Below are 21,971 nucleotides of genomic sequence, written 5' to 3' on the forward strand. Positions count from 1 at the left end.
CCACTTCTAAGCTTGAAGGAATAATGGAACCCATTAAGAACTGGAGCTGCAGTGGAGGGCCACCAGAAAGGAGCAGTGGCTTAAATGGGGGAAGACAGCCACTGCTACCTGCGGTGGAATAAATACTCCCAATCTCTCTTTCCTTACTAGTACCTCTTATTGGCCAAACCCAACCAGAACCCAAGAGTAAGTGAGCCCTGTTCATGTAGTCCATAGAGGTCAACAATTTGGGGCACGGAGTATTGTGGAAAATAGTAGCAGGAGGTCCTGGAAGGGCAAGCCTGGTGTTACGGAAATGGAATGACCAACAAAGTACCAATGTTGGTTTCTTTAGACTTCCTCAACCTTGTGTTTCTAGACTTCATCGCTAGGCTTTCTGTATTATTTTTACCTCTGATTATGATGCACAAAACACTACTGAAGATTTTCCTTTTTATTAACAGTAGTAATCCTATAGTGACTTACACTTCTATATCTTAGCAATGAATGTCTCATCAGGCAAATTCTGGGGAATATGGGAAGAGGGGATCCTGGCATCTATAACAACGAAGTACTAATGGAGGCAGAATCAAACACTGCAAATTTTTTAGTTCTTTCTATGTACCAATTGCTTCCATGCACTTTACTGAAGGTAAGTGTAACTTCAGCTTATTCCAATAAAAAAATACAATATTTATAAACATAATCATCCCCAAATGCAACATATTTATTCAATGACTAACAAGGTTGAGGAAGAATGAGGCAACTGAGCATCTGTATCCTCCCTAAGCTTATATCCTCCATGGTGCCACTTGAAGTAACCCAAAACAGAAGTGAATTAGAAAGCATGGTGAAGATAAATACCTGTTTCTATATTATATACATAATCCATTGTAAATTCCACTTGATGTTAAGTCTGACTGCAAATTCAATGATACATTGCTATTCAGTAGGGTTTCAATTTGAATTTGGAATTGCCATGCACAAAATGACAGCAGCAATGTCACCAGTTTATATAGTGGAACCTACATGTATTCAGATATGCAGCAATGGTGATGGACAACAGTTAATAAGAGAAATGTACATAATAACCATGAAAACGTAAAATTTACTTTTGTAATAGAATCTTCACTACAAAGAACTAGATTTTTTTTTCCTTTTGTAAGTTTCAAGATGTGTGTACCATTAGAAAAATCATCAAATAGGACAGATATTTTTCTGACCCTTTCTCTCCTCCTCTACTGCCTTGTTCAGGTACCCCACATTCTATTTCTTTCTTCATTCTCCACACCAGCCACTCTGCCCTTATTCTTAGGCAGGGGTATTATAGACCCATTTCCATTACTTGTAAACATATAAACAGCTATTAAAGGGTTAGATATATTTAAATTAGGCATCAAATCTCCAGCCAGTGGAGGAACCTTTGTCTCCACCAATAGGGAAAATCATAGTGCTAAGCACAGAACCAGGGATAGAAACCCCATCCCCAGGTTATGAGGATCAGAAAGTAAGCAGCGGGCTACTGTGATGAGAGATTATAATTTTAAGTCCAGAATGAGAAAAAAGCAAGCAATTTTCCCTTCTCTGCCATTCTTTTGGCCCTTTCTTTACTCAAAAATATATAAAAGACAATTTAAAAGAAACATCATTTTCTTATTCTCAGGTCTCCTGGAGTTTTTCCCTGCTGGTTTATTTGGATGGGCATAGAGTATTTCCCAGAGTAGAGTTTGGGATTCCTTCTTATGTGACTCAAGAACCCTAGAAGCCCTTCCCAATGGTCCGGCATTAGGTAGAGAAAGGGTGTTCTCAGAAGTGCTTCCATTGGGTCACACCATCACTTCACTGCTGCAGGCTGACCCTTGTTAAACCAACATTCTCCCTCAGAGACTGGTGTCAACCAGTTGTCCAGGTTGCTGCAGCACCTGCTTCCTTCTATTTATAGCATTAAGAATTTTCTTCCTGGGACCCAGCTGCATTTGTATGCTTTGAAGATCCTCGTCAGAGCAAAGCAACAGAGCTTCTAGATCAATCTGCTCTCTCACAAAAATGGGAATGAACTTTTCTAGGTGCTGGGAATGCAAGAACACTTCTAGAGGAGTGGCATCAACCACATCTTCCTCCCACTCCACTTCATCCTCTCCCCAAGGCAAATCATCTCCATGGCCATTTTCCTCTCCTTCATCAGCCTCAGCTTCACCAATCTCTGCTGCTCCCTGTCTCTCAAGCAATTCACTGGATATTTTAAACCCCAACTCCCTCTTGCTGTCTGAGATGTCTTCAGGGCTAAGCACCGTGTTCCTTCTAAAAACAATATTTCCTAGGCCTGGACGATTGAGAATGGACTCGTGTTGCACACAGTTATCCTCCTCTCCTGAGAACTGGAGCTTCTCTGTGAAGTCCCCTGAGAATGAGTCTTCCTCTTCCTCTCTGAACACTTCCATCACATTCCTCTGCACACTTCTGCCTTCCTTCCCTACCTGCTCTGCTGTATCTTTGTTCTTCTTGAATTTTATCTTGAAGGTATCTTTAATGCCCTTGGACAATGACCCAAATGTGTTGGAAACAGAAGCATTTGAAAAGGATGACTGGGTAAAGGTGCCCTTGGAAGAAGAGAGTGTCCCAGAACTCTCCTTGCTGTAGTTACGGGCCATCTTATTTTGGTGTTTCTCCTGTAGCCTCTCACATTCTCTGATCTGCCTCCTGGCATTCTTCTGAGCCTGTTCCTTCAGCCTGGCAACCTTCTTGGGGTTCATGTCATTCTGCGCAGTGGCCGCCTTATCTAGGAGAGCAACACATTCGTTCTGCTCCCTGCTGGCAGCAGCATCAAGTGGAGACTGCAAGTCATTGTCCAGGGCAAAGATGTTGGCACCAAAGTTGATTAGGAATGTGACACAGTGGGCATGGCCATTGGAGGCTGCATAATGTAGAGGAGTATTCCCCCAGATATCACATCTATCAGCATTCCCTCTAGAAGAGAAAATATTTAAAAATACATGTTAAGTTTTTTTCTCTGAACATAAGGTCCAAAAAATAAAAATAAAGAACAAACCAAAATACACATTAATGCCAGCATGTGCATCCTGTCTTGACATTGTTACCAGATGGCTGCTGGAAGGGCAGCTAGTTCACATTCAGGTACTGCAATGGCAGAAATGAAGAGCCCATCTCTATCCCACATCTCCTTTTCAGAAACAAGAAACCCAGAAATCCCTGCGCAGAACAACTCTCAAGTCTCATTGGCCAGAATTGGGTCACATGCCTCAGGAAAGGAAAATGGAGCTACCATGTTTGACAAACTTGACTTTCTCTGAAGCTGGAGAGAGGGATACCCAGTGGCATGCTGGTAAACATTTAACTGACTCACCAGGGGGGAAAATACTCTGATTTATAGCATGCGCCAATTTCTATGGTATAAATGCATCCACCAAGGCTGATTTCAAGCTACCAATGTGATGTCACTAGACAAAGAATTTGGAAGTCATGTGCAATAGCACACCATTATATATCTTACTTCCACTATACAAATATAATAGATTTACACATTCTCAAAAGCATAAATAATAGTAAAATGTAATGAAATAATTAGGAAGTGATACATTTTGAGAATTTATTACCTATGTTTTTTTAGGGGAATTTATGAAATTGCAGATGTATGTAATTTTATTTTTAATAATGGCTGTGCTTGCCCAACTTGTAAAATTCTTGAAAAGTTAGCTTATAATTACAAACCGGTAAGAGCACACCAATGCCACCCTCCCCTGACTCATATGTGGGGAAATAGATAACTGAGCAAAACTGGGAGAGGAATGGATGTTGGATATGGAAAGCAAACGGTATCTGTTACAATCATTATTTGCACAAAGGCTAGAAAATCTCTATTCCTCAACTTCCAATAAATTACAGTATCATACATAAAAATAGTTCTGCAAGGGTGTAAGGTACAATCAGTGTTAAAGCTAGACATCCAGTGCCCAACACAGAAAGGAGGACATGGTAGGTGCTTAACATAGATCTGTGGAATGAATGAAGGCCTTCTGAAATCCTGACTCAAGTTACCACCACCCTGGACTCTTGAAGCCTGGCACAAATGGAAAGTAAAATAATAACTTATTGTTAACAATGGCTTTGACCCCAAGCCATTGCTGAGAACTCTGAAAACACAGAGTTTAAAGGGCACCTTCCTTAGCCCTAGTCTGAACAGAAAAATCAGTATGTCACTTAACTCAAGCCAGGGTGGCCCCAGAGAAAGGCAGGAGGGAGTCTGCAAAAGGGTAACCCTCATGCCCAGTACAAGGTGGAAGCAGTAGAGAAGATCATGCTTTTGGGACTGGCCTGTTAATGAGCATGATCCATCCACTTAGTCCTTGAGCTCTTTGCTACTCAAAGTATGGTCCCAGACCAGCAGCAGAAGCAGCAGCATTGGTGTCACCTGCAAGTTTGTTAGAGGCAGAATCTCAGACCCCAACACAAATTTATTGAATCAGAATCTATAGCTTAACAAGATCTCCAAGTTATGTGTGTGCATATTGTAAAGAGCTGCAATAGTGAATATGGCCTAATCAGTGTCCTATAATTCAATGAATCAGATTTGTAACCTCTCCATGAAGAATCCCTGGCCTCCTCATGCTTTACAGTAATGAAGTGTACATTCACTGCCCCACCCCCGCCCACATATCAGAATCTCCCTCTTGGATAAGAAAGGCAAGAATAATTATCAAAGGGGTAAAATAAGACTCAGAGAGCTGAGGTGATTTGCCCAAGGGTGCAGAGGCAGCACTTTGGCTAGGGACTCTCAAAGTCCAATTGTCTCCAACACAATACAGACCAACATTAACACCAGGCCTCTAACTTAACTTTTCTAGGATTCAGTTTCCTTTTCTGTAAATGGAGGAAAATATTACCTATCCATCAAGTTTTTATATAAGTTAAGTAAGTTAATATACATAAAGCATTAGAAAAGTGCTTGGCACAGTGAATATTTAAAAATAATTATCATTTCCTGTGTCTCTAAACCCACAGGCCTTAATTTCACATAATTAATTTCTTTCATGCCTGTTAAGTAAATTCCTATAACACTACAATAGCTCTTAGAGATTTTTTTTTCGCATTTTTTTTGACAAATCAATTTTATTGATAAATAGTAATGAAGTATAAATCCATCCAAAATGTACAATCAATGATTTTCAGTATAATCACATAGTTGTGTATTCATCACTTCATTCATTTTTAGAGCATTTTCATTATTCCAATAATAATAAACATGAAAATTAATCACTTCTCAATCTCTATATGCCTTCCCTGCCATTCATAGATGCTTTCTGTTTCCATTTCTCTAGTTTATTTGTATTTATATTTTGTAAAAAACAGTCCTATATGTGCAATATCGCCCATATTTGTATTTTACATGAGGTTTTGTTGAGAAATAAAGAGCATAACCTTGGAGAAAAATATCTAATGAGCTACTCCTGCTCCCCACTTTTGTAAATCAGCCCTTAAGAACATGGCCTTGCAGGAGATTATCAAACAAACCACTCCTGAGCCTCCTGCTTCTGTGACCTAATGAACCACTCCTGCCCCCTGCTTCTGTAAATCAGCCCGCAAGAGCATGACCATGCACCAGCCTTCTGCTTCTGTAACCCTGCTTGCAAATTTTCATCTAGCAATGCTTTAGCCAATGAATGAGAGCTGTAATAGTCCCACAAAAAATCCTATATAAACCTACAAAAACTGAGAAACGGCTCAGAATTTGGAGATTGACTCTCCTCTGGGCCCGTGCATAATAAATCTGTTCCTCCACCTCCCCGAGTGCCATTTGGGTTTTTCTGCTGCTCAGAACTACTGGCTTTGCTGCAACATTTTGTTCTCCTGGTTGGGAAATCCAACCACGCTGGCCCTTTGAGCCTCCACTTTGGGACCGGCAGGCATGGCTGGCAGAGATCTCCACGCGAACGAGGCAGTGCCACCTGTCCTCTTGATGGGGCCTCCTTCAAGGGAAGGATCCCTGTGGGCCATGTCCTCCACCATGGCCTGACTTGGTGGAGAGCTGGATTGAACATCAGAAGACACTGGAAAGGTAAGATCCCAGGGTTCTGACTCAGGCCCGTCTCCAGATGGAAGCGGAGACTAATCACCTCCCAAAATCTCAAACTTTGAGATTCCAGGATAGGGTAGTCCCTTGGGTGGGACTGTGTTACCTCTGAGTGATTGAGTAAATGATGGGACTGCAGAGGCTTGCCCTAGCCGATCCAGTCTGTGCCTCCACAGCCTGCGCTATGGAGTCCAAGTGGGCCCCAATGTGCTCTCCATGGCTACATCATACAGCATAACAGCTAATCCAGACTCTATACAAATGCCTTAGCTAAGATGAGTGTAAGTTCTTGTGAGAGACGCAGACAGGCGGGCATCTGAGTGGCCTCGTGAGAAACTCCCCTCCTTTGTTTGTCCTGCGACACCGGTTCAGGGATGGGATCGTCACAATCCAAACTCACAGTCTTAGATTGTATGTTAAAAAACTTCAAGGGCTTTTCCGGGAATTGTGGTGTCCATATGTCCCCCAGAACTCTCTGAACTCTGTGCAAATTGGAGTGGCCTAAGTTTGGTGTTAACTAGCCCTCAGAGGGAACCGTGGATGTAACCAAGGTTCGTGCAGTTTGGTGTGCAGTCGCTGGGACCTCCAACCGCTCTGATCAGTTTTCCTACATCAATTCCTAGTTAGACATCAGCCAAACTCTGCCCCCTTGGTTTGATTCTGTGTTGGAAGGAAGGGTCAGAGTAGGGTCCTAATAACGCAAATGGCTGACCCTCAAAAACCTATTATTCTACAAAAATCTCCAGAAGAAGACTCATTACCCCTGCTGTATGTTACAGCCATTTCAGGAAATCTCCCTGCTCTGGAGCCTCCACAAGCAGATGTCCCAGAGGCTCCTCCACCTTCAGTCTCCCCAGCCCTGTCAGACCACCACCCCACCCCCGAGGGGGATTCTGAAATCCCTTTGGCAAGGAGACGTGGGTCAGTGCAACCTGCACTTCAGATGCCCCTCTGTAAAACACAGGGTCCAGTCCAGATTGGTGCAGATGGGAAGGCCTAACCTGGGAGGGCAATCCTGTTTTATTAGCCTTTCACAAGTGCAGATCTCTTAAACTGGAAGCACCACACCCCTTCATATTCAGAAAAGCCTCAGGCTCTTATTGACCTCATGGAGTTCATTTTCCAAACTCACTGTGCTACTTGGGATGATTGCCCCCAACTCCTCCTAACCCTGTTCAATATGGAAGAGAAACACCAGATCCTCATGGAAGCCAGAAAGTGGTTGTGAAAACAGGCCCCCGCAGCTGTCTTGGAGCCAGAGGAATGGGCCTGAGAGGCAGGACCAGAAGTTCAACCAGCCTGGGACTTTAACACAGATCAGGGACGGGCTGCCTTTTAGCAGTATCAAGAAGCCCTTTTCAGAGGGGTACAGGAAGGAGCAAGGTGGCCCACAAACACATCCAAAAGGGTCTCCATCACCCAGAAACTGAAAATCCCTGGGAGATTTTATAAGCAACTCTTCAAGGCCTTCAGGATCTACATCCCCTTCAACCCAGAAGCCCCAGAAAGCCAGAGGATGGTGAATGCAGCTTGCATTGCCCAGGTGGCACCGGACATCAGACAGAAACTTCAGAAGCTAAACGAGTTCACAGAGATAAACATCTTCCAGCTCCTGAAAGTCAAAAAGTATTCATCAATCAGAACAAAACTGCTGAAAGGGAAGGGAAAAAGCAAATGAAACAGGGAAGTCTCCCTGTTAGCAGCAGCCTTAAAAATCTAGACCCAACCAATCGAGAAAGGCCACCCCAAAAAGGGGGGAAACACTTTGCCCTGAAACACTCTGCTGCCTCCAGTAAAAAGCCTAACAAAGCCCCTGTGTTAATGGGGCAATTATCACCTGGGGCTCCCTGGTTTACTTGTCTGAACTTTTAAAAAAAGTCTTTTTCTACCTTCGGGTGGCTCCCCAGAGCCAATAGCTTTTGAATGGGAAAATCCTAAAACTCAACAAAAGACTCAATTAACTTGGACTCTGCTCCTGCAGGGCTTCAAAAACTCCCCCACCCCTTTTTCTGAATCCTGCCACTTTCCTACCAACTGAAAGAGGAACTTCTAAACACAATTGCACAGAAATAACAGAAAAAGTGTATGCCAGTGACCTCGGGGACAGGCCACTTCCTTACCCAGATCAAACCCTATTCACAGAGGCAGCAGTTTTTTCAGAAATGGAAAAAGGCTTGCTGAATACACAGCCACCATGGCTGAACAAGTCTTGAAAGCTGCTCCCCTACCTAAAGGGTGGTCTACACCACAAGCAGAACTCTGGGACTAATTCTAGCCCTACAACTGGCCGCCAGGCAAACGGTAAACATTTACACTGATTCTAAGTATACATTCGCTACTGTACATATCCATGGAGCAATTTATAAGGGGGAAAAGAAATTAAATAAAGAAGAAATCCTTCAACTACTAGAGAGTCTGGAAACCAAGCAGAGTCACTGTCATCCACTGTCAAGGATATCAGAAGGGAATGGGGAAGCAGACTTGGCCCAGTGGTTAGGGCGTCCATCTACCACATGGGAGGTCCACGGTTCAAACCCCAGGCCTCCTTGACCCATGTGGAGCTGGCCGATGTGCAGTGCTGATGCGCACAAGGAGTGCCGTGCCACACAGGGGTGTCCCTCGCGTAGGGGAGCCCCACGCGCAAGGAGTGTGCCCTGTAAGGAGAGCTGCCCAGTGCGAAAGAAAGTGCAGCCTGCCCAGGAATGGCACTGCACACACGGAGAGCTGACACAACAAGATGACGCAACCAAAAGAAACACAGATTCCTGTGCCGCTGACAACAACAGAAGCGGGCAAAGAAGAACACACAGCAAATAGACACAGAGAGTAGACAACTGGGGTGGGGGGGAGAAGGGGAGAGAAATAAAATAAATACATCTTTGAAAAAAAAAAAAGGGAATGGATGCAGTTACTAAAAGGAAATATACTAGTCAATGAAGTGGCTCAACAGGGAGCCAAGAAAGCCCTCAAACTGCAGGCCCTGCTGCTGGCACCCCACCTGTCCCTTCTAGGGCAACACACTGAGAAACTAAATTACACCCCAGAGGAACAGGAATAGGCAAAGAGAGAAGGACACCAGACCCCAGAGGGAAACTGGCTACTCCTGGGTGGCCGAGTCTTCATCCCAAAGGGGCCTGCCTACACCCTTGTTCCACAATACCACCAACTCACCCACTGGAAAGGACTGCTTTAAGAGCCCAGCTCAGAAAATATTAATTGCCTGTCTGGCCTTGCTCTGCTCCACATTAGCAGCCGATGCCAAACCTGCACTAAAAACAACCCCTCCCAAGGTCCTCAGGTCCCAGCCAGCATCCAACACACAGGAACTGCTCCTTTTAAAAACTTCACAATGGACTTTACAGAGATAAAACCAAGTCGAGTACATAGGTACTTTTTTTTTTTCAAATCCTACTCAATTTATTCATTTTTTTTAAAAGATACTACATTAAAAAAATATGAGGTCCCCATTCGCCCCCACCGCCCCCACCCCACCACTTATTAGTAATAATGTACACCTTCTCATGCTGGGTCAAATCCTTTCCCACCCACACTGAAAAAGCAAGAGAAGTTACTAAAGCTTTGCTCTGAGAAATAGTTCTCCGGCACAGGCTACCCTTATCCATAGGCAGCAACAATGGCCCAGCTCTCGTAGCAGCCATTATCCAAGAGCTAATGAAGTTGTTGAGAATTAAGTGGAAACTCCACACAGCATATAGGCCCCAGAGCTCAGGGAAAGTAAAACACATAAATCAAACCCTCAAAACCACCCTAGCCAAGTTCTGTCAAAAAACTGTCCTCCCATATGTAGATCTACTCCCATTAGCCCTCCTTAAAGTCAGAGGCACCCCCAGACCCTCATGCTATTCACCTTTCGAAATTCCATTTGGATAACCACCCCCAATTATTCAGTCCTTCAAGGGAAATCTCAGACTCCTAGGAAAAACTGGCCAAAGTTCCACCCTCCAGCATTTAGAAAAACCCTAGCCCAAATATACAAAACTGCCCTGTCTTGGGATCCCATCCCTTTAGGCCACCCAGTACACCCATGCTTACCTGGAGTTTAGGTAAAAATAATTGGAAAAAGGAGCCCCTTTTTCCACCTGGATAGGCCCACATACTGTTATCCTTGTAACCCCCACTGCTCTCAAAGTTTCAGGTATTTCCCCTTGGAGTCATCATACTAGAGTTAAAAAGGCACACTCCAGTGAAAAACAACTGGACAACTCACCCTTACCTGACTGTCCCTTGAAAATCCAAATTGCCTGGAGCCGAGAATCACCATCAACTGACTAGATGGACTCCTGTTCCCTGTAGTTCCTGCTCATCTTCAGATTGCTTGCCTTACTGTTTGGGACTGAACTAAAAACTACAGCTCCCAGAGACTGGAGTGTAGTTTTTAAAAAATACTAATCTTAATAACATATTTGTGTCTTGTAAAATGTTTTGCTACCTTGAGTTGTTTTTCCACTTAGCACGAGTGACACCCTATAAATATTATAAGGGCATTAAATGGGGGGATATGTTGAGAAATAAAAAGCATAACCTTGCAGAAAAATATCCAACAAGCCACTCCTGCTCCCCATTTCTGTAAATCAGCCCATGAGAACATGACCTTGCAGGAGACTATCAAACAAACCACTCCTAAATGAGTTTATATGGCTATGAGTCTCTATAAAAAGAGTCTGGAGGCTGTCAGAAGGATTGCCCTTATGCACAACTGAGCAGAGTCTAAGAGACAGATAAAGTAGATACAATCCCCAGGTATTGGTTCCTTTGAGGGCTAAAGAGACCCATGGGTGCTATGGTCATGGCAGATGGGGTTAACTGCCATGTCAGATGGCCCTTCTTTGGAGCTGGTGTTTATGCGTGATGAATCTGGACTCAGATGGGATCTTTCTTCATAAGACTTTCATGCTACTGTGCTGGAGTTGTAGTTGGTGTTTGGGTTTAAGATATATTTAGGGGATCTGAATCTCTGGACTGACAATGTGATAGCCAGGCCCTGAGCCTCAACAGACTCCAGCACCTACAATCTGATTTATTGGACTCACCTCACTCAGCTAAGATGGAGTTGAAGAAGGACAACCACCACACCATGGAGCCTAGAGTGACTACAACTGAAAGCGAGAGGATTGCATCCAGTATCCATGTGGAATCTGAGCCTCCTCTTGACACAGAGGTGCAATGGACACAACCAATCCAATGTCCACAGAGAAAAGGTGGCATTGGAGTGGGAAAAGTGGACATGGTGGCTAATGGGTATGGGGAATGGCAGGAAGAGACGAGATGTGGAGGCGTCTTTGGGACTTGGAGCTGCCCTGGATGGTGCTTCAGGGGCAATCACCGGACATTGTAAATCCTCACAGGGCCCACTGGATGGAATGGGGGAGAGTATGGGCCAAGATGTGGACCATTGACCATGAGGTGCAGAGGTGCCCAGAGATGTACTTACCAAATGCAATGGATGTGTCATGATGATGAGAGTGAGGGTTGCTGGGGGGGAGTGGTGGGGTGGGGGTGGTGGGGTTGAATGGGTCCTCATATATATACATTTTTTTAATGTAATATTTTTACAAAATAAAAAAAATAAAATAAAATGCATTAAAAAAAAAAACCACTCCTGCCCCCTGCTTCTGTAAATCAACCCTCAAGAGCATGACCTTGCACCTGCCTTCTGCTTCTGTAACTCTGCTTGCAAACTTTCACCTAGTAATGCATTAGCCAATGAGCAAGAGCCATGTAGTCCCACATAAAATCCTATATAAATCTATGAAAACTGAGAAACAGGGCTCAGAATTTGGAGATTGACTGTCCTCTGGGCCTGCACATAATAAATCTGTTTCCACCTCTCTGAGCACCTTTCGGGTTTTTCTGCTGCTCAGAACTCCTGGCTTTGCTGCAACAGTTTTCACTGTTATACAGTCCCATGTTACTTTTTTTAGCTTTCCTTCTTAGACTTACCCATCAAACACATAGCATAGGTCTGCTAGTTACAAACAGTATGATGTTCTTTCACCAATTCTATTCATTTCCAACTTTTTACCAGTTCTACACAGATTAAACTTCAGCTTTCCATTCTCTACCCTCTATCTATTTTATGGTGATCTATATTCTAAATATTTTTTTAATTTTTAAAGAACCTTTAGAGTACATAAATGTTACATCAAAAATGTAGGGGGATTTCCATATACCCCAACCACTTCCCATCCCACACTTTTCTGCATTAACAACATCTTTCTTAGTGTAGTACATTTGTACTACATATGTACATAGTACAATGTTACAATTGATGAACACATATTGAAGCATTGCTAGTAACCATGGTCTATAGTTTGCATTATAGTTTACACTTTACACCACACACTTTTATAGGGTTTGACAAAATGTATATTGACCTGTATCCATCATTGCAATTTCATGCAGAACAATTTCAATGTCCCCAAAATGCCCCATATTACAACTATTCTTCCCTCTCCCATCCTTTAGAACCTCTGGCAACCACTGCCTTTATATCAACGTTGAAAGTTCTTCCATTGCTAGAATAATAATGTCTATATATATATTCTAATTATTAGCTCCATAAATTTACACAATATCTTTAGTTCATAATAGGGCAATTATACAGTATTTGTCCTTTTGTGTCTGGCTTGCTTCACTCAACATAATATCCTTCAGGTTCATCCATGTTACCATAGGTTTCATGACTTCTCTTTTTATGGCTGCATAATATTCCATCGTGTGTATATAACACAATTTGTTTATCCATTCATCAGTTGATGGACACTCTTGGGGCTTTTTAACACAAAGTATTACTTAATTTGTCAAATATTTATGCTCTATCTCTTTAATTGGTTAGCATGCTTCAGAGGTCCAGGCCTGTGTCTTTTTCTCCTTTGTATCACCTATATTTCCCAGCATGAAGTTTCAAACTCAGCATTAAAAAGTCAAGCAGTTAATGTAAGTAACTGTATGGGGCCAGGTTTATTCTATCAACCAAGTCCCAACTAAGAGCATCCTCCTTCTAGAAAGGGCAGCTTTCGCATCATTTGACTGCTACTTTGAATAAAAGCAAACATGATATTGGCAGAGTTTCCATTTTTTCCAAACAAAGACAGAAATCCAAATTGTTGTGTGAATCTCTTTTGTTTCTAAAGATGGCTCAGATTTAAAAGAAAAATACAGTGAGATCCAAATAAAACACATTTGTGGACCAGACCCTTTCCATAAGCTGCAGTTGGCAGCCTCCTGGTGAGCATAGAGAACAGTGTGAGCAGATGCACATAATGGGTAAAATTTCAGTGCATATTCAGGGAACTAGGGGTATACCCTAGTGTGCCCAGACTGTATGGAGGTGGGGGCAAGAGAAAGGAGTAAGAAAGGGAAGGAAAGAAAACGAAATTTAATCTAAGGAAAACAAATATTAAATAAGACAATTCGCTTGGGAGCTTCCAACTTTTAGTTTGTTATAAGAAAAAGCAGCCCCTTTCAAGAGGGCTCTGATCTAATTGTCTTGGATCAAAGGAGCCCCCCTTCAATCTTAGCACAGTCATGGATCTTAGGGAAACACAGTACCTCACCCCCAAGATCTGGCTTCACTTTTTATTTATTTTAACCAAACACTATATTCAAAGACTCCTTAAGTAGACTCAACATCAAAAAAGGATTGTAAAACATCCAAGATGTTACTATAAACATTAACAAAAACATCCTGTTTAAATTTTCCTGAGATTGTCCTTGGATTGGATAAAAGAATTAAAAAATAAATTATTAGGAGAGGTGAGCTAACCTAAATTGTACTGCTTCTGTACCCTTGAGCTAATCAATGAAGCCCTCTGAGCCTTATTATGGAATATTAAGACATGTGGACTAAATCTACATGCTTGAGGCCATAAAGTAGTAGAATTTTCCCATCTTCATGTATCTTTTTGGCCTGAACAGTTTTTTTTTTTAAATTTAATTGTACTATTCATACATGAACATATATAAGCAATAAGTGTATAGTAAAGTTGTGAACTTACAGAACAAATGTGCATATCATCATCCAGGACTTCCATATGTCACCCCACAACCAACACCTTGCATTGCTGTGAAATATTTGTTACAAACTATGAAAGAACATCATCAAAATACTACTACTAACTATAAACTCACATCTTATATTTGGTGTATTTTCCCTCAACCCACCCTATTATTATCACCCTGTATTAGTTCTATATATTTATTATAAGTTGTTATAGAATTTTCTCATATTTGTCCTGTTAACCACAGTCTGTCTTATACCATAGGATTCACTCTATTATAGTCACATGCTTTGTACAGTCCATTCAAAATGTACACTCAGTGGCTGTCATTTTCATCACAGAGTTGTACTGTCATCACCTTAATTTTAGAATGTTTTCATTACTCCAAAAGGAAAAAATTCCATACCTGCTTAATACTTCCCATTGTTGTCCCTTAGAATTGATAAAATATTTCCTTTGCCATTGCTGCAAAAGTATGACAATATTACTGTTAACTATGGTTCATAAGTTACATTAGTTGTAATTTTCCCATACATCACCATGTTCTTAACACTTTGTAAAACCCATCTTCATGTACCTTAAATGATGCTTACAAGATGGGAGAAAGAACGTGAGGAACCCAGAGATGACTCCCAAAGGTGGGTCTTGTTTTAAGAAAATCTCAAATGTAAAAATCCAGATTTATAGATGAAACTGTATGTAGGATGATTCCTGGGCCTTCCTAGCATTCCTGAGCTGGTTCTACTTGCAAAAATTCTATTTACAGGCAACTTTCCAAATTGATATACAACTTAGAACTAATATTTTCTATTGACAAATTTCAGGAGATTCTTCTAAATTCAAATCCAAGGCAATCATAGGTCTTTTGATTCTTGGTGTCTTCCAAATCTCTTGATAGAACCATTGCATATACCAGCCAAGATAGTCACAAACCAGTGCCCCAAGGTATTCACAAACCAGTGCTCCTTTTGACTGAATTCAGTCTAACATTGGTTTCCTCCCATCCCTCTTTTATTCTCCTGAAAAACTGAAGAGATTTTAAAATAGCACATATTTTGCCTTGATTTTTGGTCGATCCATACTTTAATTTTTTTGGTATATTTTTATTACAGAATTTGTGAATTTACAAAACAATCATGCACATAATGTGGAATTTCCATACAACACCCCTTCACCAGCACGCCACACCATTGTGGAACATTTATTACAGATTACGAGATAATATCATCAGACTAATACCACCAACTATGGTCCATAGCATAAATCTGGTACATTTTTTTCCATACCCATGCTATAATTTTTTAAGTTAGTTTGGCATTGTCATTAACTCAATAATTAGGTTATATTAAATTACTCTAAGCATCTGTTCTTTCTACTTTCTCCTTTTGAAGTTGACTTGAGGTGTTTGTTTTTTATTGCTCTTCTCAGAAGAAAATCATTCTTTCAAATGTCTTTCTATATAGGAAGGAATATTTGGCTTCATTTATAATTAAAAATGCAAATTAAGACAGTGTACCACCATTTTTCTTTTGCCTATCAGATAGGCAACATTTAAAAAGAATAGTAATTCTCAATTTTGGGAAGAGTGCAGGGAAAGGAACAATATTGGAGGAAGCGTAAAGTGGTTCAAACTTCCTGGCACAATATCTCCCAGAAGCCTTTACAGCATGGTACCTTCTTAAATCAACAATTCTACCTCTAGGAACTACCCTAAAGAAATGATCAATGATTAATAAATGCTTTGTGCAAAGATGAATAAACAAGCAATTGTTTAAATACTTTATGATGAAACCATAAAATAGAATACCATGTAGTCATTCAAAGTGGTGAGCATGGCTCTCTATTCTTAAGAGTGAGAATGATCTGTGATAAATTGTTAAATAATTAGAAGCAGGTTTCAGAACAGTTTGTATAATATGATTGCCATTTCAAGGGGGAAACATGCATATGTGTGCATATGCTCAAAGGAAAAGTCTGAAGGATATAACATGCAAATGTGAATGACCATGAGATTTGGTGCGATTTTCACTTTATCACACATATATTTCCAATATGATTTAAAAGAATGTATTCCTTTTAAGATCAGGGAGAAAAAATTATTTCAATTTTAGAAAATATACAAAACCAAAAAGTAAATTAAAACCATGCACTCTTTAAAGACAAAATGGAATTGTTTGTAGTTGGGACCATATTTATAGTGTATTGGATAACACATGTAATAATGATGCAATTGGAAAAAGACCTTGACCCAAGGGGAAATATTAAATATAAATGAGTTTTTATGGCTAAGAGATTTCAAAGTGAGTCTGCAGGCCATTCCAGAGGTTATGCTTATGGACTTCTCAGCAGGATCTCACAGTAAACAGTGCCTAAAATAGCAGCGCTCCTGAGGGCTCTACAGACATCTAGACACTATAGGCAGGGCAGACAATTTCAGGAATTTGACACCCTGTCAGTGGGCCTTACTTTGGAATATATGCTCCTCAATGTAACAGAGTTAGACTCACTTATAATTTCCCTACACATGACTCTTCTGCCCCTTTTATTTGAACCTACTGCTAGCACTTCATTCATTGTATATGTCCCAGAGACTTAAATCTTCAGTCTGTTCATATGCCCATTGAGCCCTGAATCTCAGCAGAGTTGCAACGTCTACTCCAGTCATTGCCCAGGACAACTAACGAAAGGATGATGATAGACAACTTGCATCCCCAAAACAGAGAGTATCCACAACTGCAGGCAAGACAGTTCTGTCCACCTGCCCCAGGGGTTCTAAGCCCCTTCTCAATCAGAAACAGAGTGGGCATCACCATCCCAAAATCCTCAGTATTGAGGAATGAATCAACATAAGGGTGGGGGGATGGGAATGCAACTATGGATTAAAGTAGACATTATTATTCTAGCAATAGAAAAATTTGTATCATTGATATAAGGCAGTGGCCTCCAGAGGTTCTAAAGGGAGGGAAAGGGAAGAACAGGTGTAACATGGGTATTTTGGGGACATTGGAATTATTGGAATTGTCCTGCATGACATTGCAATAATGGATACAGGCCATTATGCATTTTGTAAAAAATCTAAAAAATGTGCAGTGCAAAGTGTAAACCATAATGTAAACTATGGATCACGGTTAGTAGCAATGTTTTAATATGTGTTCATCAATTGTAACAAATGTACTACACTAATGAAAGATGTTGTTAATGGAGGAAACTGGGGAGGGGGGGAGAAGTATATGGGAATTCCCTATATTTTTTATGTAACATTTATGTAATCTAAAGCGTCTTTAAAAATTTTTAAAAAAAAATTTTTTTTTAAGAAAAAACAGATTTTTTTTAAACCAAATGTAGGGTTTTGATATTGATGGCCAACCCATGATCCATTATCTAAGTCAGGTAGTGATGGATAAACATTTAAATTATCAGACTGAAATGGATCTCAGTGATGGATTAGCTTCCAAATTTTAATGTTGATTTATTTTTCCTATTTAACCCCCTTAAATCTAACTGGCAGTTTTGATCATCTAAAGATTTGCTGCCATCAAAACGAGAGGTAACCTAGGAAAACTCCACCAGACATTTTTTCCAGTCCCACACAAGTCCAGCTTAACACAGCCAATCTTCAATGTTTCTGTGGGAAGGAAACAAAACCTGGGAGGTACTAGAAATGATGAGGCTGCAAGAACTGGGCAGAAAGGACTAGAAGAGGCAAAGTTAGAAGAATTTCTGTGTCCATATTCAGTACTTAATAAATATAATTTTAATTTAATTTAATTTTATGTTACATTAAGAGAGAAATTATTTTACCTTGTCAAATAAGTGGAGAAAGGGGTGGGTTAGATGACAAATTGTGTTGGAAAAAATGACTAACCAATTAGAGAATGTATAGTAGATAATAACCTCAAATCTTAAATCATACGTGAATTAAGTATTTAAATTTTAAAAATGAAACCAAGAATGTAATAAAGAAAATATCAATCTTTTGGTAGGACCTGAAATTCAAAAATTATATAAGATTGAGAGAGCAAAGTATATATACTTAAATATATATACACACACGTATGTTTATATTTAAAATATTGTCAAAAAGGAGAAATTATTAATTGTTAAAATATTTGTAATATATATGACAGTGTTGATATTCTTAACTTTTAAAATCATTTTTATAAATCAATGAGAATTGTTGAATACTCCAATATAAAAGCGGAAATACAATGCCACCAAACAAAAAGAATTTTCAACCTCACAGTTATTAAAGAAAAGAACATTAAAATAACACTGACAAATCATTTGGACCTAACAAAATGGATTGGCAAAAATAGGTGCATAATTTCTGAATGGCAACTTGTCAATACACACAAAAAAGTTTTCAAATTGTATACATGCCAATTAATTCAGAAATTTCACTTGAGAGAATTTATCCTCAAGAAAGTGTGAACAGAGATTTAGTTACAAAAATATACATCACAGCACCATTTAAACTAGAGGAAACAAATTTGTCCAAAAGAGGGATTGAATAAGAAATGTATTTATTGACTAGAATTTTTAGATATCCCTAAAAATTAAGTTATAGAAAATATATTTTGATATGAAAAATGTTTATGATGTATTATGGGGTTAAAAAGGCATGCTATAAAAATGTCAATATAGTAAACCATTTGTGTGCTATATATATATATAAAATATTCAAAACATATACACAAATTTTATCAGCAAGTGTATTATCATAGGATAGTTTTTTTCTTTGTCTTGTATGGGTGTATTTGTTGTCTACTTTTCATCTTATTTTACTTTTGTAATTAAATAAAGGTCAGTACAATAATTATTGTAAGAAAATATTTCTAGCATCCAGAGGAGAGAGAGAGGACATCTCCATTTAAAGTGGACCTCAAATGGAGCAAGGGCTCTACTGGTGGGAAGAGCCCCAAGCCCTAGTCTAAGAGAACACGATCACATCCATCCACATCGCCCCAGTCCCCACTGCCAGTGCCCTAGACCAGTTCATCTGACTTCTCGACCATTAAAACACATCCAGATATTCTCTCTGATCTGCTCCACAGTTGCTGAACAAATTTTGGAAACCAAAAATCTATCTGGTGGTTCCGGGCATAAACCTATGGCATGGCTTCCCCCTGGCCCTCAGGATAAAGTTTAATTCCTTAAGCGCTCACAAGGCCTTTTGCAATCTGGTCTCCTCTTTTACAACTTGGCCTCACCCCACTCAAGCCATATTCCATCCATACTCAACTTCTTCAGTTCCTAGTGCACAGGGCCCTGTCTTGGGGGAAAGCCTTCTTTTGAATCCTAGCTTAAATGCTTTCCACCTGGAAAAGCCTTCCAAGCTCTCCCCTCAGACTAAAATAGAAACCTGTACTATTTATTTAGTGCTATTGCCCCTTTGTAACACATGTCAGACAGGACTTGTTTGATATTTGTCTTTCCCTCTCAAAGCCGATCATTATCAGGACAGGAATCCTGTCTGTCTTGTAGATTACAGTATTCCCTATAGCTAACAAAATGGCAGACACATAGCAGATAGGAAGTAAATATGCATTGACTTGACTTGAATTGAATTCATCTGGCTCCTGTTTACATTTTCTTTTCTCCTTTTAAAGAATCAACCATTTAAATGTGATTTTTTAAAAATATATTTTTAAAGGCATAGAATTAAAAGTTATTTTCTCCCAGGCAGATTACAGTGCTTTAGAATTTTCTCTGTGATCAGCCACTCCCAGGGTCATAGTTCCCAGTGCAAGGAAAGCATCTCTAGCCATAGCTTTCTTTCTCCCTTTCTCTAAAAAGCCAATTATTGGCACAGTTAAGAAAGAGGGCAAAGTATTTGCACTACTTCATGCCTCTTGCTGCTCTCTGAAAAATCTTACTGTAAGCACTGTTTTCCAATCCAAACCATTGGGCTGAACTTACCCTCTGCTGCAGATGATTTCTAGGGCTTCCAGGTTCCCATGGTAGGCTGCCAGGAGTGTGGGAGTCATGCCATCTTCATCAGAAAGATTCAGATCTCGCTTGGTAGCCTCTTTCAGAAGTTCCAGGTAGCTGTCACTAGCAGCTTGGTGGTAACGAGTAGACATTTTTCTGCTCACCAAAGCTTGTCCAGATCTCTCCTTACAGGTGAGCAGGATGTGACCCAGGAGTGCCACCACCAAGCAGATTAATCAGTAACTAAGAAGAGTGTCACCCCAGGGCAAAGCTCACCCCACCCTCTAGCCCTTCCTCCAATCGCCCTCCTGGAAAGCAGCCAGAAATATGTACAGCACTGAACTTGGACCTTGTCCTTGTGGAATGTCTGTCCAGTGAAACATTGACACCTACAGTTTTCATCTCAAGTGTATTGAGATGAATTTTTTTTCTATACTCATTAACAATTCTAGAATGTAATATTGGTCGTCTAGGCTCTGAATGCAGAAAAAAATTTCTACAAACTTCAGAGCTAGTATAGTTCACCAGGGAGATTTATTTTTCTAACAGATTTATTGAGGTACCATTTACATACCACAAAATTCACCCTTGTTAGGTATATGATTTAGTGATTTTTAGTACATTTACAGAGTTATGCAACCATCATTACAACCTAATTTTAGAACTTTACTATCACCTGAAAAATATCCCTTATGCTCATTAGCGGTCAATCCTCATTCCCACCCTCAACTCCAGGAAACCATTAATCTACTTGCTGTCTCTACGTATTTGCTTTTTCTGGTTATTTCATTTAAATGGATCATGAAATATATGGTCTTTGTGTCTAGCTTTTTTTTTACTTGTCACAATTTTTTGAGGTCCATCCATATTGTAGCATGTACATTCCTTCCTTTTCATTTGCTGGATAATATTTCATTGTATTAATATAGTATGTTTTGTTTATCTATTCAACAGTTAATGGACATATGGGTTGTTTCCACTTTTTTTGGATATTATGAATAATTCTGCTATGAATATTCATAAAGTCTTTATGTGAACATATATTTTCACATCTCTTGGGTAAAAGGCAAGGAGAATTTCTGGGTTGTATGGCAAATTTATATTTAACTTTTAAAGAAATGACCTGTTTTCTAAGGAGTTTATACTATTTTACATATTTTACAATGTATGAGGGTTTCCAGTTTCTCCTCATCCTTGATGACTTCTGTTATTATGTCTTTTTAATTATAGTCACATTAGTGGGTGTGAAGTAGTATCTCATTGAGTTTTAATTTGCATTTCTCTAATGACTAATGATATTGAACACCTTTTCATGTGACTATTAGCCATTCTTACATTTTCTTCTAATCAAACCTTTTGCCCATTTTTTCACTGGATTGTTTGTCTTATTCTTCTTGATTTGCAAGAGTTCTTTAATTAATCTAGCTGCAAGTCCTTTATGAGATATAGTTTAACTAATAAAATGAAAACACAACATATCAAAATTTATGGGATACAGATAAAGCAGAGGTTAGGGAAAATTTTACAGTTTTTGATGCCTATATTAGAAAATAAGGAAGACCTCAAATCAGTAATTTAAGCTTCCACCTTAAGAAAAGGCACAGAAAAACACTGTAAATTAAGAGCACAATATAAGACCCCCCAAAAAATCCAGATCTACCTGTAATCAAAATAAATGTAAATAGATCAAATTCACCAGCCTGAAGATTCAGCCATGTTTTTATTTACATAGGCACATCTAGAATATCAAATTACAGAAAGACTGAAAGTAAAAAATGGAGAAGTTATATCAAGCAAATACTGACCAAGAAATGATGCACCTGCAAAATATACTTTACAACAAACAAAATATTACTAGGGATAAAAAGAAATACTATGTAATGAGGAAAGGAACAATTCATTTTTTAAAAAATGATTGTTCTAAATCTGTATGTACCTAATCACATAACACC

General features: G+C 39.7%; 1 protein-coding gene across 1 annotated transcript; it reads right to left on the minus strand.

Moving 5' to 3' along the window:
• Positions 1-685: 685 nt before the first annotated feature.
• Positions 686-20,230, minus strand: ANKS4B (ankyrin repeat and sterile alpha motif domain containing 4B). The gene is made up of 2 exons (XM_004474054.4): positions 20,008-20,230; positions 686-2,946 (listed from the first exon to the last, which is right to left on the minus strand). Exons 1-2 carry the CDS (start codon positions 20,169-20,171, stop codon positions 1,860-1,862), a joined length of 1,251 nt encoding a protein of 416 aa, XP_004474111.3. The 5' UTR covers positions 20,172-20,230; the 3' UTR covers positions 686-1,859.
• Between the last annotated feature and the right edge of the window lie 1,741 nt (positions 20,231-21,971).

This window comes from Dasypus novemcinctus, chromosome 23, assembly GCF_030445035.2.
Source record: "Dasypus novemcinctus isolate mDasNov1 chromosome 23, mDasNov1.1.hap2, whole genome shotgun sequence".
Classification (NCBI taxonomy): domain Eukaryota; kingdom Metazoa; phylum Chordata; class Mammalia; order Cingulata; family Dasypodidae; genus Dasypus; species Dasypus novemcinctus.

What these genes read in the sequence shown, in the direction of transcription:
- ANKS4B (XM_004474054.4), bottom strand. Translation starts at nt 20,171, where the DNA reads ATGTCTACTCGTTACCACCAAGCTGCTAGTGACAGCTACCTGGAACTT. An exon ending in GAAATCATCTGCAGCAGAGG is followed by an intron (nt 2,947 to 20,007) that starts GTAAGTTCAGCC and finishes TTTCTCTTCTAG; the next exon opens with AGGGAATGCTGATAGATGTG.